This window comes from Cyrtonyx montezumae, unplaced genomic scaffold, assembly GCF_038088225.1.
Source record: "Cyrtonyx montezumae isolate F1298 unplaced genomic scaffold, pur_monq_1.0 scaffold_8, whole genome shotgun sequence".
In the NCBI taxonomy this organism is placed as follows: domain Eukaryota; kingdom Metazoa; phylum Chordata; class Aves; order Galliformes; family Odontophoridae; genus Cyrtonyx; species Cyrtonyx montezumae.
This window is the reverse complement of record NW_027072089.1, coordinates 112,542,400-112,560,007: the sequence shown is the minus strand read 5'-3', so window position 1 is coordinate 112,560,007 and position 17,608 is coordinate 112,542,400. Positions and strand designations below refer to the sequence as shown.

The window sequence follows — 17,608 nt, the reverse complement described above, 5'->3', positions numbered from 1 at the left end:
ACTTATTTGACACCAGTCAGTAATCTAACTTACGACCATATCTTATCAGGTCAGTGTTTGAAACAAAGCTGTTTATGTTGCTTATGGTAAGATAGGCCTAACAGCCATCTCTCCTGCTTGCTTGTTTTCCTTCTGTGATATGTGTCAGAGAGACTGTCCATCACAGGGCACTTTTTTTTTTTTTGGACTACATTATGTGGTGGTTATAGTGTGTCTGTTTTCTTCTTTAACACAGAAAGCCTCTGCCATCCAATTCACAAATTTGATCTTGTTTTACCTGTACATATTGTTTTAACAGATCTTTTGTTTAAATCTTAAAGCATTTTTTTATAAGAAAATAAAATCTGTATTTAATATTCTTCCGAAGATGATTGCATTTGTTTGAATCTCCTCCTTTTCATCTGTACTTACATACGTGAACTGGTGAAAATACCATTAATTGTAAGATCTAAGCTTTACAAAAAGTGAATTCTGTCAACTTGGATTCATTTTCTGCTAGCATTCTGCATTGGTTTTATGCAAGCAGAAAGTACTCATTCTGCAGATTGCTAGAAATTCTTACATACCTGCAATTATCTTTAATGTACCGTTACTTCCAAATTAATGTGGAGGAAATCTTTCTTATATTAAACACAAGTATGTAATGATGACTTACGTTCATCTTTTTGCAGCTGCTTGTTTGTTTACTTTAACCATTTGCTTGGATACTGTTTCATTAGGTGAAGCTCTGTTTCCTGTAAGTTCATACACACCATGCAAATAAACAATGTTTTTTCTATGTTTCCTTAAGAAGAATCACTTGTATTTGCATAAGAGAACATATTTGCCAAACCAGTATGGTTAGTAGGACATGTGAGTGCTTCTGTTTCGTACAAATATAAGAACTGATTTTTGCCATGTGAAATATGTTTCAATATCAGATCCTAGAACAGCAGTTTCAGTGGTTGTTAAGCGGAAAATCCTCTTAAAATGATTATTTCATGATTTTTAATAATGTCTTTTTCTGTTCCCTTGTAGTCACTCTTGGAAGCACATGATATTGTGGCTTCAAAATGTTACGATTCCCCTCCTTCTAGTCCAGAAGTCAGTAATTCTTCAGCGAACAACCAGATTGTTCCAGTAGATGCCATTCGTATTCTTGGAATTCACAAAAGAGAGGGAGAACCTCTGGTAAGTGATGGAAGATGAATAAGTCTTTAAATTAAAGTTTAAGTGAAAGCATTTGCACATGCCTTATTTCTTGCTTTAAGTTTTAATTCTTACTCTTATCATATTGTATAATTTAATGGGTCATTACTGAGAGGTAGAAATAGGAAGATTTGTGTGTTCTCTACCCTGTTCTCTTTAGGAAATTATGGCCTAACAAACAGGCAGTCACTAGGCAGATTTACCTGCTCGCATAACTGACTAACACAGCATCTGTTTCATCTTTGTACAAAATGACAGGACTGTATGCCACCAAGAACAATTAAATTCAAACAGTGGTAAACTAGGGTCACGTTCCTCTTTCAGGGTGTTACGTTCAGAGTTGAGAACAACGACCTGGTAATAGCACGAATTCTCCATGGTGGAATGATAGATCGACAAGGTCTTCTGCATGTAGGTGACATTATTAAAGAGGTGAATGGCCACGAGGTTGGAAACAATCCAAAAGAATTGCAGGAACTGCTGAAAAATATTAGTGGCAGCATCACTCTGAAGATTCTTCCCAGCTACAGAGATGCGGTTATTCCTCAACAGGTCAGTAGCTCTTTTCTAACAATTCTGTCAAAAGAACTTCTGCTTGGTACTTCAGTGGATAGGAGCAGACAGATTTTGAGATTTTTTTTTCTGAGTATTTAATATTAGCAGAAGAGATATGACCTTTATTTGCTTTAAAATACGTGTTAGAAATGGGATTATTTGGTATATTAAGATGATAAGTCTGTTTAAAAAATTATTAGTTGATAAGCATTTGGATTCCTGCAAATCTGTTTCTTTGACCTCTGATGAGTCAGCTGCAATCACTCTAAACTTCAGTGAAGTGTGTATGTTTTTAACATGATCCGTGTCCAGGTAAAGTTTCATGGAATTCAGACACACATGCTGTTCAACAGATGAGCTTGAATTCATTGCCTTTGGGAAGGAACTTGGGTAGTGGCTATTCCATATCCTTTCATTGTTGCTGTAGACGGTCAGTTTCTCCAATGCAGAAGTGATTTGTTGTTCAAAAGGAGTAGGTTTGAAACATCTTATAGGACTTCTTTAGGTAGTGGATGTTAATGCCCACTAATGTAATAGGTTATGCGTACATTCAGCATACTTTGTCTTAAAACATTGAGTCAATAGTACACGTAATTCTTGGGATCAAACAAACCTTGAGAACAGTGTTTGCATTCTGAGAAATGTTTGTGTTTTTAAGAAAGATAAAGTTAGATTACTAATTAAGTTGCATATATTGAAGTGCAGACGTGAATATGTTGTCCAGTAGAGCAACTGCCTTTTTATTTTTGTCTGGAAGCTCCCTCAGCTAAGGTTTGCGCTGCAGATTATTCCAGCTCTCTCAGCTGGTGTGCTCTTTGTCAGTTTTTTTCCTGTAACTTGCATCTTACTTGCAAAATGCAAATTCAGTCATGTCAAACTTGTTATGCTGTAGGTAAAGACACTAGTCAGTCTGACAGATGAATTAGTAAGAATGTATTTTATAATGCTTAAGCACTGTGAATTTTTCTACATTTCAGGTTTTTGTGAAATGTCATTTTGATTATAATCCATATAATGACAACCTCATCCCGTGCAAAGAAGCAGGGTTGAAATTTTCTAAAGGAGAAATTCTTCAGATTGTAAACCGGGAAGATCCAAATTGGTGGCAGGTTGGTAAAGAAATTAATTGTAAAAAAAAAAAAAATCATTAATTTCCTTGATAATAAACCCTTTAAATAATGTAAACTACTTCTGCTTAGCAGTAGGTAGAAGAGATATATTTACATTGTAATCCAGCTTCAAGCTCTTAGTATTCTAAGTGAAAATATAAGCAATTGCAGTACTAGTGGACATTGAATGGTATAAACTATGTGTGTAACACTGTGTTTTTGCTGTTACTACTATTTATTTGTCTTTGTATACCATAAGCCTTGGCATTCAAAAATCAGTTAGCAGCAAACAACTTCTAGCGTCAAGTTGTCTATCTTAGTTGAGGTAAGCCTTCTCTGACAGTGACTGTGGAAGGAGTGGATCCCTTCCTGAGTGCTCAGAGCTGAGGGGAGAGAGAGGGAAATGAACCCTGTGGATTTGAAGAGGGGGTGAGAAGAGATACAGAAGCTGTATCTTTTATTTTCACCGTAGAGGACAGTGTTTCTGAGCTATAACATGCATGTTTGTAGCTCAAGTGCTCAACACTATTTCAAATATAAACAGTTCATCGTGTGAGGGAATGCCGAACATTGATTACTGCCAAGGTAGCTAATTTCCAAAGTTGAACAATCTGAAACTTCAGAGCAATTTGATGTTTAGCTTACAAGCTGTCTTCTAAATAATTTTTTCAAAATTCTTCAGCATGTAACTTGCGGGTATCTAGGAGAAATAAATCCAATGTGCTTCTGAACACCCTTGATGAGTGGCAAAATGACTGTTTTGCATTCTGCCTATATGAGAGTACTATTGCAGGTTTTGCTGCTGGGAAGGAAAGTTAGGTTTTTCCTTGTCTGTTCTAGAAATGGTAGACTGTTATTGAGAACTCAGGAACTGTGAAAAATCAGCAAATCACTAATAGGTAAAAGCACACATCTTGAAAAGCAGACAGGTCTTGTTAGGAAGTGACAGGCCAGCTAGTTATGGAGAAGTAACATCTCATAACTGTATGCATTAATCTTGCAGAGAATTGGGCCTGCCACTAAATGACTTTTTAGAAAATCTTAGCCAAGCTTTCATTTCCAGGAATACTTAAGTTACTCAGATTTAAATCTCCAGTTATATAGACAAAAACTTGAAGGCGTTTATTAGATGTGTATATAGCATTCCCAGTTTGTAAAATGACAGTTATTAAGCTGTGCTGGAACCTATTTGGAGTTGCTCAAGAAGACAAAATGTACTGTGTACTACAAAGTCTTGGCTTTTGTCACTTGAGAGCTGTAGCCATTGAATTCCATTTAGGATTTTTGTGCTAAAAGTATGTGGCTGGCTAGAGGAGGTTAACAGAATGGGAACCAGATACTTCAGAGCCTTCACCGTTGAGTTCAGTCAGCATAAGAGTCAGTCATCATCAAGATGTCATGAGAAAAATGCTTCTTATGTGTTACCTCTGATTTTTTTATTTTTTCATTTCCAGGCTAGTCATGTCAAAGAAGGAGGAAGTGCAGGGCTTATTCCCAGCCAGTTCCTGGAAGAGAAGAGAAAGGCTTTTGTTAGAAGGGACTGGGACAACTCAGGTGAGATTTAAGAGATTTCAGGGATATGTTTTGCTATTACTCTGTTTGTTTTGCTTTTACTATCTTCTCAGATACTTGAAAATTGTTGTATAAGAATATTGCTGAATGCCAGTGGTTATGTTTGTATCGTTTGGGCTTTTAGTGAAGGACAGAGGCTAAAGTACATGCGTAGCCTTCATAGATACATGAATCAGGTTCACTGCCTGTTGATAAAAACTAAGTGAGGTGGGAAGATATTTTTATAATATCCATTGAAAGTTAATAAATGTTTTTGAAGGATTTTTCTAGGATTTTTCCAGTTTTCTTGGAAAACTACTTTCTTTCCTCTGTGTTCTACTCTTACTACACTCTGTAATGTATCTGAAGGCAGATATAATGTCCTTCCCTAGAATGTATGAATTTGAAAAAAAAGGAAGGTAATAATTTCTTGAAAATAGTCTATTTAAGTGCAATTAATGTAAACTTTCACGTATTCACGGAAATCAGATATGTAAATTCTTTCAGGAAAAATGTTGAGCAAAAATGATGATTTTGTCTCAATTTTTATTTTTAGGGCCTTTCTGTGGAACAATTAGCAAAAAAAAGAAAAAGATGATGTATCTCACTACAAGAAATGCAGGTAGCTTTTAAGTTTACTTATGAATCAAAGCTCTCTATGCTTTTAAACTCAAATAGCCTGGTGTATCCAAAGCTGAAAGATTTGTCATGATTTTTTTGGCTATATATTTAATATGTCAGGAAGGTTTGTTGTTTAAAAGCAGTTTTGACCAGTGGAGATAAATTGATGCCAAGTACACATTTCAGTAGGTGGAAGTCATTGAAGAACTGTGTTAAAAGAGAAAAAAAAATTGTAACTTGCCAGTGAACTGAGGGAGGTGGTCCTTCTCTGCTCAGCAGTGGTGAGGCCACAGCTAGAGTCCTGTGTCCAGTTCTGGGCTGCCCAGAACAAGAGACAGAGGGAGTTAGTGGAGAGAGTTCAGTGAAAGGCTACTAAGATGTCAGAATGGAGCATCTCTCCTATGAGGAGAGAGAGAGAGCTGGGAATGTTTACACTGAAGAAGAAAAGGCCGCAGGCAGAGGTTTTATCAATGCATAGAAATACCTGAAGGGCAAAGATGACAGAGCCAGGCTCTTCTCAGTGGTGCTCAGTGAAAGGACAAGAGGCAATGGGCTCAAAATGAAACTCAGAGAGCTCTGAACATCAGGAAACACTTTTTTACACTGTGGGTGATTGAGTGCTGGCACAGGCTGAATGTTGGCACAGAATGGTTGTGGAAGTTTCCTTGGAGATACTCAGAAGCCATCTGGATCTGAGTGGCTGTTAGTGGCCCTGCTTGAGCCAAGGGGGTTGGACCAGATGATCTCCAGAGGGTCCTTTCCAAATTCAACCATTCAGTGATTCTCTGGCAGCTCACTAATTAACTACAGTTTTCCCATTCTGATCACCCTAGTAATTTCTCCTTGGAAGTAAAGGCAATAATCTGACCTTACGGTTTTCACGAATATGTTCTATTTCCATATGAATTTAAAGCAAGAAAGCCTATATCAGACTTAGTTATTCGGCTACTATTTATAGAGCCATTTTGGTCTGTTCAGATACAGTAGAACTCGTTGTTTTTTCTTACTGTCCAGGTATTAGCTATTTTTTGTATTCTTTTCAATATAGAATTTGATCGTCACGAAATCCAGATCTATGAAGAAGTAGCTAAAATGCCTCCTTTTCAGAGGAAAACACTGGTCTTAATTGGGGCCCAAGGAGTGGGACGAAGAAGCTTGAAGAACCGGTTTATAGTACTGAATCCTACTAGGTTTGGAACTACAGTTCCATGTAAGTTGTTAGCACGCCTGTTGTAATAATACCATGTTTTGAATGTCTTATCTGGAAAACATACAGAGCCTATCCCATGGATTTGTGATAGAAGTAATTTCTCAAAGTATATAAATTGTTTATTGTGGGAAAACAAAAGAAAAAAACATCCTTCATCTTCTCGGACAACTGAACTAGCATACGACTACAGTCAAAATATTTGCAACTACCAATTAACCATAACTGCTGCTGCAGAAGACAGCTTTGTATGTGTACCTGCCACTATTTAAGTATCTACCCACCTGCTGGGTTCATTCAGTGCCAGTTGCCATCACTTGAGGGGATTGTAGAAGTTGCAAGCAGCAGTCTTCTGTAATGATCAGCCAGTGGCGTTTCTCAGGTCTGCTGTTTAGTTTTTTCATCTGTAGAAGCATTGTAGGCTTTATAAATTGTTACTGTAGTCTTGGAAATGTAGGGAAAGGAAACATTTAGACTTCCAGCAAAATGGGAGCATTTGTGATCTTTCAGGTCCATATGATTTATCTGATGTTTTATTCCTTCTAGCCTTAAACCTGTCATCTATCTTTTCAACTCCCCATCAGCTTCAGAAAAAGAACTTGCTCCCCTCCTCCATTACTGAAATATTCGTTTTCTTGCCTATTACAGTCGATTGCTTTTCCTCATTTACAGGGTCTGTGGTGGTGTTTGCTTTAAAAAAAACAAAACACCAGTCTTCTGTTTGAACACTGATGCAAGAACCTTAGCTACATTACCATTCTCCTCCTGCCCTTCAGAATTTCCAAGTCAATCTGTTTCTTCTGTTTCTAGATGGAAAAAAAAAATGGGCTGCTAACAGGAGAGGAGGCACAGGTCTTAAAGATGAATTGTGCTGTGTGAAGAGAGATCTGTCTCTTTCCTCATTTGCTGACTCTCTAACAATTAAAACTGGCCAGTGCACTAACCATCTGTGTAACTAATAAAAAGGCCGAGGGCACAGCATCATTTTTTTTAAATGAAATCTTCCTTTGGAAATCCCATTATTTATTGTTGTCAAAGCATGTCCTTAGTGTTGGACTTAGATCCAGCAAAAGTTGCTGGTTTGTTTGTTTTTTTTCCTGAACTCTCAAGTCATCTTCTGCCTGTGAGCTATCACATCTCACTCTCCAAAGCTTATTTCAAACTGCTCTATTTTTATTGCTTTTTTTTTAATATAAAGTATTATAGCAATCATTAGACTTCCAGTCTGCCTGTAGAATCTCGTCTAAGATTAGGTACTGTACTAATACTTCTGTTACTAACGGCTTCAGAAGATCCTTGCTCCCAAGACTTGAGTTTTTGGTAATAATGAAGTTGATAGAAATGAGGGGAGAATGCTTTCTGCTTGTATCACAGTCTTGCCAATGGGATCCATTCACTGTTATTGTTGATAAGTTCCACAGTTCAACTCTAACAAACTGCAAATAGTGGGCAGTAATGCAGTGATAGGGAAGCAAAGTAGGTAATAATCTGGTATTTTCTTTTATAATGTATTATTTAAGCACTTTCTTGCTTAAATAATGTCTGTGCTGTATATAGTGGGCCAATATGCAACCTAGATGCTATTGTTTTACTTAAGTGTGGGCTTTAATTTCTCTGCAGTGAAACTTCTTCTCTGTAAAGGGTAAGTTGTCCTGGAAAGGTTCTCATTGCTGTGGTTGGGCTTGTTCTGGTATTTGAACTAACTTTTCTTACAGCAACTTCAGGTAATTCTGCCTTGAATAACACTAGGTGACGAATGTGATAATATTTGGGGGGGGAGGTAGAATGGAGTGGATTTTGATGTGTGATGGGTTGATTTTCAGAAGTCAGTTTCATTTCATAGAAGTTCCATTTCATTTCCAACTCATTTAAATAATTATTGTCAGTGAATAATTAAGAAAGTGATTTAAATGCATACTGTGTATGGTTTCAAGGAGTAATGCAAAGGAAAAAGAAATGACTATGGGTAAGCAACATATAGGAAAGACAGTAATAAAGAGAATGGGAAGGGCTATACTCAGTTCTGGAAACTGAGAGTAATGGATGAATCTGTATCTGGAACAGTGATAATTACACTTTATGTCTTATTATAATCTCCATAATTTAAAGGCAGCCCAGTCACGTGCGTGTATTCCAAGTACAAAAAGATTAACATTCAGTTCGTATTTTAAATCTTTTCAGTTACTTCACGAAAGCCAAGGGATGATGAAAAGGATGGACAAGCATACAGATTTGTGTCACGAGCTGAAATGGAGATGGATATTAAAGCTGGCAGATACTTAGAGCATGGAGAATACGAAGGAAATCTTTATGGCACTAAAATTGATTCTATCCTTGAAGTTGTTCAGACAGGAAGGACTTGCATCTTGGATGTGAATCCACAGGTATATCATTCATAATATTACACTCAAAAAGTTGGAGGATAATGTTGATGAGGCGTGCCTTTAACTCTGAAGGCTTCTTAGCTGGCTGAAAGATAGTGCTGCCAACTGGATTTGTGTGTTTATGGGGCTTAGATGGAATACGTTATAAAGATGGTGGAAAAAAACCAAACTCTGCTTACAGAATAGCAGTTGTTCTTTTTAGCCAAGAAAAAAAAAGATACTAAACATTTCAAAAGGCAGTGTAGGAGTTTGTGAAATAGAATTAAAAATCTTCACCTATCCTGTATTTCTACTCATAACATAATAGTTTTGTGGTGCTCCTTAAGCAATGGGGATGTTTGAGCCATTCTTTTTTTTTCTTTATTCCCCCCCCCCTCTCTTTTTTATTGCTTCCAGGCCCTGAAAATGCTGAGGACTTCAGAATTCATGCCCTACGTAGTGTTCATTGCTGCTCCAGAGTTGGAGACTTTGCGTGCTATGCACAAGGCTGTGGTAGATGCTGGAATTACAACCAAACTTCTCACTGTAAGCAGATTATTTCATATTCAGATTGCTTTGAACAGGATGTTCTTAATTTATTTTTAATTTTAGACAGATATTTTTTTTTTCTAAAATTAAAGTCTTCAAGAAGAGTAAGGCAAGATTTTTGCTGATTGCTTAGTAGGAGTTAATCAAACACTATATATAAGGCAGAGTGCTTCTTCCTTAAAAGTAGTCCTCTTACAGACAATGTTGATTGCGAGTACTTGGATTGTACTCTTTGGGAAGTGCCACCTTTGATTATTTACAGTATGTTACAGATACCTTGATGGTAGGAGATGTGAAGAAAAGGTACTTACATAATAAGAACTTCACCACCTCACCCCCAGAAGAGTTGTTCTTTTCAGCTTTGCCTTTACGTTATAGCTGTGCCTTAAAAACACAATCTGTAATCCTTAGGAAAGACATTAGGGACAGTTAAAAACCATCCAAACAAAAAAATCCAAAGGAAGCAACCAGAATTCAACTGGATCTCATTTCCACTGCTGCAAGCAGCACACGCTGCACCAGAATGGCTGAGAGCTGCCAGAAACAGGCATTGAAAAGCTTCTCATCCAGTGACATTCCTTGGGTTTGTCATGTAAAGGAAAGTGGTACATTTTATTCCTCAGATCCTGTCTCCTTTCCTGGGAGCCAGCAGAGGCAAGTGAGAGGCATAGCAAACGGGCACAAAAAATAAAAAAACTGAGGCTGAGCAGTTAATGAAATCATTCTCTACGCTCAGCAGTGCATCTTCCCCCTCTGAGGAAAGCCCTGGCACGCTGACAACTCAGCTGTAGTTGTGGAGCTTAGGCAGTAGTGATAGCTTGTGTGATGCCGATGGGCCATTCCGAGCTATAAAAAGGGAAGTGATTTAGTTTATGCTGAACGGACATGTGATTTTTTTGACTTTTTTTTTCTCTTGAAATGTGTGAGATTCCATTCTGTTAACGACATGAGAAACTGTCCAGGCTGAGAAACCTGGACTCGGGTTGCTATGGATTCTAGTATGTCCGTGGGTGCTTTGTGTTTCCTCCTTCCCCCACATGCTGACTTTTGCCTTGTGTAATCAAGAGGCAAGATTCAAACTGTTCAGACAAGTATAAAAGTAATTTCCTGTACTTCCAAAAGTTTGACTCCCTAAGGGGCATCCTTGCTTTAGTTTTACTTCCTCTGTGAATGAGGATAGTTACACTGAAAATATGTACGGATTCTGCATCATAACGTTGGACATCTTCAGCTTCCTGAACAAACAAAGAAGAAATGTGCATTTCAGGTGTTGCATATATCATTTGCTTGTGGGCCTGTCTGAACTCCTCCTGGCTTCCCACACTGCTGGAAGAGCTCTGGCTCCTGTGCTGCTGCATTTGCTTCCCTCCTTCGTTTACTGTGAAGGAAATGCTGTTCACATAGTTGTTGATTTTTGGCTTTTCTGTTTACAACTGTAGTGGCACTTTGAGGATCTGAGATTCATCTGTAAATACAGCTTTCATGATCTTTCATTTCAGGCAAATTTAAACTCTTAGGGTTTTGGTGCTTTCTGTAGGGAAGCAAAAAGAGGCATATGTACATAACTGATCCAATTATTCCCAAAGCATTAACTATTCCGATTGAGTTGTCAGTTGCATACACAAAGTGATTAATTGGCTGTTTTGCATACAGGGCCCCTTCCATGCAAGTTATCAGCTTGCTTAAAAATGGCAGGACGTGTGACATTTGGTATTGGGCATTTGCATATTTAACACCGTTGACACCAAGTATAAGGTTTTCAGTCCCATCAGTGCATTTTAGCTGGAAAGTTTTGTGGATTTATTATAAATATATATATGTATATTAATTGATAGCAGTACAAAGCTTTAAATTAAGTCATTCATACTACGAGCTGGTCACGAGCTGGTACTTCTGATTCAGTAAGGGTTTGGCAAGTCTTAACGTTCCTAGTAACTTGAGTAATGCTCTCACCAGGACACTGATCTGAAAAAAACAGTGGATGAAAGTGCCCGGATCCAGAGAGCCTACAACCACTACTTCGACCTGACCATTGTAAACGACAACCTGGACAAAGCCTTTGAGAAGCTGCAGACTGCCGTCGAGAAACTGAGGCTGGAGCCGCAGTGGGTCCCCATCAGCTGGGTATACTGAGGTTCCTGACCATGAGCTTAAGTAACAAATAAAATCTACTGCAGCAAACAAACTCACGTGACAGGATGTGGTGTAGATACCGATGATAACTGCGGCGCCTGTGCATTTTTACTCTGTGTATATTCAGAAGTACACTGTTCTGACTTTTTATAATAATGCTGAAGGGAAAGTGTACTTAGATATGTAATTTATTTTAATTTTTCTAACTTTTTACAGATAACCTTTCTATTCATATCACATGAAGGAAATGCGTTTAAGCATTTTATACGTTTTGATTTAGTACCTTTGCCTTTTTCATCTGAGGAACTTTCAGTCATTCACTTTGACATTTACGTCTTGGTCTTACATTTTCACTGTGACTAAAAAGAGGATACTTGAAACAATTTTTGTAAACCTTGTTAATGTCAGTGTTTAACCGGTCAAAAGTCTATAGCTCTTATTAGGAAAGAACACTAATGTTTTTTTTTCTTTATTTTCCCTTAAAAAGTGATGATTTGACAGGAGCAGAATTATAAATGCTAAAAGCAACAAGCAACACACAGCTCCATTGCTCCAGCTTCTTTCTGCCAAGTGTTGAAGCAGTCTTGATGTTTCACAAATTCCTGGTGTCTCTTGGTTTAGACAGCTGTTCTGTAGGTTCCCTTATGTGTCCCTTGAAACCACACGAAGCAATACCTTGCAAGCTGCTCGTCGGCTGTTCTTGGGAGCCAGCCCTTCAGAAGCCTCTCGTGGTGGAAGCACCCATAGCAGGGAGCGTGTGTGCAAGGTCGTGCAGTACAGAGGTGATACAGCCAGAGAGAGAACCTGATAGCAGAGCCTTGTAGAGTAGAGCTTAATATTTACGACTGCTGTATTCATTCCTGTGAGAACATGTTGATTTAAAACAAAAAACAAACCAACAAAAAAAACCCAAACCAGCATTTTCTTTTCTTAGGACATCATTTGGTATTTATGTAGTGATCTGTGGCTTAATTTCCTGAGATATCTAGCTGAGTTTTGTATTCTCTTTTGGAAAATTTGTGTGATCAACTGTTGTATTTTTGAGTGTGATGTAATGGAATTTCTGTGCTCTTTGTTGCGTTGTGTTTTTAATTGAATTTATTTTTTCATTAGATAGCTTGTGAATTGGAAGCTTCCTGCTAAAAAGCAACGTTGTTCATAACTTTAGTGTCGTACAACATATTTCTTTTTGTGTTTGGTGACAGTTCTCCCCTTTGTAGGCTCATAGACATAAGTCACGTTAGGTTCGTCGATCAAAGCTTATGCTAGTATACGTTTCTGCTTGACAAGAACAAAACAAAAATAGAGCATGTCACCAAGACTTGCTCTTTTTGTGATCACACTTTATATTTCTGTGCTAGCTGTTGTATATAGCAACGTTCACCATTGCTTACAGGCTAATCAGAAGTCATCTGTGCGCTTAATTTCTCTTCCATCTGGTGACAGGCACCTTTGCTTCTGAATTCTTTTTCAACACCAAAGTGTGATACAGGACGCTATCAGAAAGGCAACTTCCTCACAACTGCATCTGAAGGAAGAGGCTTGTGCACTGTCATGCAGTACTGGTTCTTGGGGCTCCTGAGGACTTCTGTGTGCACGTGAGAAACGGTTATATAATGTAAGAAAAGCACACATCTCAGAAAGCAAAACCACCCCACCTGTTTTTAAAGCTGGTGAAGTTGGTTGTTTGGCAGGGGGTGCAGCTCAGGATGGCAGTGTACTTAGGGAATGTTTGTCAGAACTGTGTGTAAGCACGGGGCATCGTCACGGCTCCAGCACTGAGATTTCAGTCTTTTGGAGGGAATCTGAAAGTCTGTAAGGAAAATTCGTGCCACTACTTTGCTCTATTGGTTTTGTTTGCTCTGGTTTTATTTAAGCTGGGTAGAGTTTTTAAGTGTGGCAGTAGCAGCACCAGACCTTTATTTGCCTTTCCCACAGATGTGTTCTGTGATCCTGTCACTCAGAGACCGCCCTGAGAAATAGATGGAGTGTTTTATGTAGCAGCAAAGACAGCAGAGCTGTTGCTTAACTTTTGCTTTGGCACTGTAAGCTGAACGTGACTGAATTGTGTTTGTATACTGTGTAATAGGAGACCTACATATGCTGTAAATAAGATGTGCTACCTGGACAGATGCGATGCCTTTTCATTACGAGTCAGAAAATACCCTGTTTGTGATGCCAAAAGTGGGCTGAGCTCACTCTTAAAGAACGGAATGAGATGATTCCTCAGTTTCCACCCCACAGCAGTTGATATTGCAAACCTCTCTTCATCGTTCTGCAGACATATACTCAGCCAAACGAATCGCATGAGAGCGGACACCAAGGTTCAGTCACAGAAACCTCGCCACTCCTATTTCCATCTCAGAGATCTTACTGAGGAAAGAGCCTACGTAGTAAGCAGTAAGTTTGCTGAAGCCAGAAGCTTTAGCTCTTGCTGAAGCTCCACACAGTGCGTAACAGCCAAGCACATCTAAGTCAGCACAGTGGAGCCCAGCAGCTGACCCTTTGCTGCTGTTAATATAGATGCTAATGAGAAGTACAGTCTGAAGCAATAAGCAATGGGTTGCTAAGGATGCATTCAACGACCACTCACCATCAGAGCACGTGCAGGTTTTAATTGGATGGTCACAGTTTAAAGGAAAAAAAAATACATTCCTTGCATCTGTTTGCTACATCATGCAAATTGAGAGTCCGTGTTGGCAGGTGTATAGTGTTTTGGGATTATGTTTTTCTGCTTAGTTTATTGCTGCCTGGTAGGGTGACTGGAATGAAAATAAGTTACTTTTATTAAACCAAAGCATTCCTGGAGAGTCTTAGAACGAGGATGCCACGTTGGTCATGTACGCAGTGGTGACAGACTCCACTGTTGCAGCGTGCTAGGTCAGAAGTTGGACAGGGACCTGCACATTGCTGGAAGGGAAAAGATGCTGTGAAAGGCGAGTTCTGAGCAAGGGAAGCCATTTCATACAAGAGCTGTTTGAAGTATTCCCGGGGGATAAATAGCTGGGATGTCATGCATCTCATCTGTACTGAGCATTCATTTTGCAGACAACAGGAAGACGTCTTACATTGACTGTTACTAACAGTAGGTGTGTCTGAGCGAGGTGAAGATGCTGCTAAATGTTTAAGATACGTGGTATGTATCACAAGATAAATATTTAAGTAGATTAGAAAAATGAATTATCAAATAGCTGTCTGTGTATATGTGTGTATGTGGCTGGTGAAACAAAAATGCTCATGTCTGCTACCACATTGCTACCTACCATGACTTAATCCAGAAATGTACCTGCATGTGTGACTTTAGAACTGGTACACTTCTCTACCTGGTTTATTGTGTTTACTAATGTATATTTTTCTAAATATACAGATATTTCAGTCTAAAAATTCTATATTTATCTGTAATTTCTATGTTTTAAACAGTGCATGGAGGTGCTGTAAAATTCTGTACATATAGAGAGACTTACTTATAGAAGAAACACTGTAGTTGCCCTCTGTATGAGAAGCTATACATAAAAACACAGTCAATATGCCAAGACCCGTAAGTTATTTCCTTAAATGCACCAACACTTCCCCTAACTCTACACCAATCTCAACCTTAATGTAAATACTTAGGTGCATTCATACCCACGTGATTAGCAGGTCTCTTTTAGGTTCTACATCATGTGACAACGTGCAGTCAGGTAAAGTTTGGTGTAATATGTCATCTTGCGTAGACTCACCAAGGGCTTTAATGATCTGCAAGCAAAAAAAATGAAGGCAAAATGGGAGCAGTGTCACATACTGACACGGGCCAGGGAAATAAGCCTGTACCCAATGTGGTATTGTGAGCCTGCAGTTCTCAGCTCAGTGCAGCTCCGTGTCCTCGGTCATACAAAAGCTGCAGGATAGCAGACTGGCTCTTTCTGAATCTGTCTATGTAGGCTGCCACAACCTTAGGAGGCTCAAAATGCAACTTTTTTTTCCCCCTATCTTCTGTCCTAACTCATTGTGTCCTCTAAAATCCCACCTGAGTGATTTGCTGTACAAATTGCTGGCAGCTCAGTGTTCAGGAAGTGTTTTGTGGGTTTTTTTTTTTTTTTTTTTTTTAAGGGTGATTCAGATAATAAATAGGAAACTTTCTTTTCTCCTTTGAAGACAGACGGTTCCTGGCTAGGGACTCTTTGAAGCCAAGTTTGCCTCTCTGCTGTGCTTAGGGACCGGTGGAGAATGACAAGTAGAGCACGGCTCCAGAAATCAGGCGAGCTGGGTTACCTGTTTGTAAACAGGCTATTCCTGTGTACACGATCCAACCCGAACTTCTCTCCCTGTCCCTCAGCTTCCCATCCAGTCCTCATCTTCATCATTCAGACTGAACTTGGAGGCAGATGCCAATTCTCAGAACATCCATAGTGCCTGCTGCAGTAGCTTCCCAGTCACAGTTGGTGCCTGTAGGTACAGCTCTGTCACTAATTGCAGGTGGAAGTCTGTCACATCTGTCACGCTAATCCCTGTGGAGCATTTGCTTCCTGCAGGGTTTCCTGCCTCCCCCGGATTCTGAAGGTTTATAGCATCGCGTTGTTATTGCCAAACTTAACGATACTACTTCTGCAGAAGTGTTTGGGGATGGATCCATCCACGCTGAGGCAGCAGTTAGCTCATACAACGACTTCCAGTCTGCCAGACCTCTTGCCTTAAATATCCCTCTAGCTGTCTGTTAATGGGACTTCTTCAGTGAAAGGTGCTTCGGTTTCTCTGGTGGGCTGTCATTCTTGAAGATGGTGAGGTTCTGGCCCTGCTCTGTTTGCTTTTTCCCCACCCTTTTTGATTTCCACATTTCTAACAATCTCTGACAGGAGCTGTCTGGGTTTCTCACGTTGCCTCCTTTAGAGGACACCGTGGTCAACATAAGCTCTGGTATTTACGAGCTGTTGGCAAGCCTGGACTGGAGGCAAAAGAAAAAACTGGATTGCATTCAAAACAATTGTAAAATTAACACATTTTTCAGAGGCAGCTTTGGCTTCCAAATAGTAGAAGTGTACTCGCACACAATTTATAGATATATGTAGATAGAGAAATAGAACTTACTTAGGGTTAATATACTGCAAGTAAATTGAACAGTGCTAACTTACTTGAATTCTCCATTTTGGACCACAGTGGGGTACTGTTCCACAAACTGCTGAATTCCCAGTCCCTTTACTGGTGCTGGAGCCAAAACTTACCTGTGCAGCTCTGGGAGCAGCAGCGAAATCATTGGCTGCAGAAGTTGTTTTGTTGGGTTTTTTTTTTCTGACTGCCTTGTGCAGTTCTGTACGGGCAGAGCTGCAGAAAGGCATTCTTCCCGCTCTGAAAATGCATGCTGAGCTTTCCCTGCCCCTGGCGCATGCGGTCATCTCCTGTACATAATACCTGAGCACTCCGATAGAAGGGGGAACCTCCTCCTTAGGTCCTACCACAAACCTTGGCACCCTGCCACCCCAAGGTGTAAGATCTCGTTGAAGTGTTTTGATTTAAATGCGTGTTCAGAGTGTCAGTGTGCGTTTCTTCCCTTCGCTGACCCTCACACCTGTTGTTCCCTCACAGAAGCTTTGCATGATTTGGTTGTTTTTTTTTCCTTCTACAGAATATTAAACTAAACTGGATTTGAAACTCGTAAATGGCAAACAACTGCTCTCCTGTAAGGAAATACTTTCTATTAGCTGAGAATATCCTACAAACAAAATCTGAACTATTAAATGCATTTTCTAATATGAAACTGAATTTGATTTAGTAGCTAACTCATTGTTGTTTGAATACAGTGCTCTAGAGCAGGCCAAGGAGGTGGGACTTGATAGCACTGCTGACTTTGTGTCGATGGGGTCAGCTCCTACACGGGACATTTTTAAATGGTAACTTGTTTTCTAAAACCCCCATTGTCTTTTTCACAGCTGATATTTTCACAACAAACACAGCCAAGCGTAACAATATTAATGTACAAATTGTGAAATTCTGTTAATTCCCAACAAAATATTTTTGTACATAATAAAGATTTAATATGGAAAAACTACACTTTTGTTGTTGTTGGATTTGTTTTGGTCTTTATGGGAGCTGCAGCTGAGTGAAAGATGCCATCAGGAGGCCGTGAAGCCTCACCTCACCAGGAAGGGCAGTGTTCTGCCCTCCTGTTCCTGATCCAGTGCAGAGCACTCAGGGCCTCTTCAGCCACTGCTACTGCTGAAGCAGAGCTGCTTCCTTTCACTACCCCAGGAAGGGCTCGGTCTCCTGGGTTCACGCTGTAATTCAGCAGTGTGCATGAAAGCTCTGGCAGCAAAGCTGAGGCTGCTGGAGAGAACTGCTGACCTCACCTTCCCCCATCC

At 39.5% G+C, this 17,608-nt stretch overlaps 1 protein-coding gene across 3 annotated transcripts in view; it reads left to right on the top strand.

The window, feature by feature from the left end:
- The window catches only part of PALS2 (protein associated with LIN7 2, MAGUK p55 family member), a 58,047-nt gene extending 43,144 nt beyond the window's left edge, over positions 1-14,903 (top strand). For 2 of the 3 annotated variants that reach the window (XM_065751776.1, XM_065751775.1), the window contains exons 4-12: positions 1,018-1,170; positions 1,513-1,740; positions 2,721-2,852; positions 4,307-4,406; positions 4,960-5,025; positions 6,073-6,234; positions 8,413-8,615; positions 9,012-9,140; positions 11,100-11,328. In XM_065751776.1, the coding sequence (XP_065607848.1) occupies positions 1,018-1,170; positions 1,513-1,740; positions 2,721-2,852; positions 4,307-4,406; positions 4,960-5,025; positions 6,073-6,234; positions 8,413-8,615; positions 9,012-9,140; positions 11,100-11,276 (1,350 nt within the window). In that variant the 3' untranslated portion in view covers positions 11,277-11,328. Of the gene's footprint in view, positions 1-1,017; positions 1,171-1,512; positions 1,741-2,720; positions 2,853-4,306; positions 4,407-4,959; positions 5,026-6,072; positions 6,235-8,412; positions 8,616-9,011; positions 9,141-11,099; positions 11,329-14,405 lie in introns of those variants that run through there. The other variant, XM_065751777.1, reaches the window with a different exon arrangement.
- Positions 14,904-17,608: the final 2,705 nt, after the last annotated feature.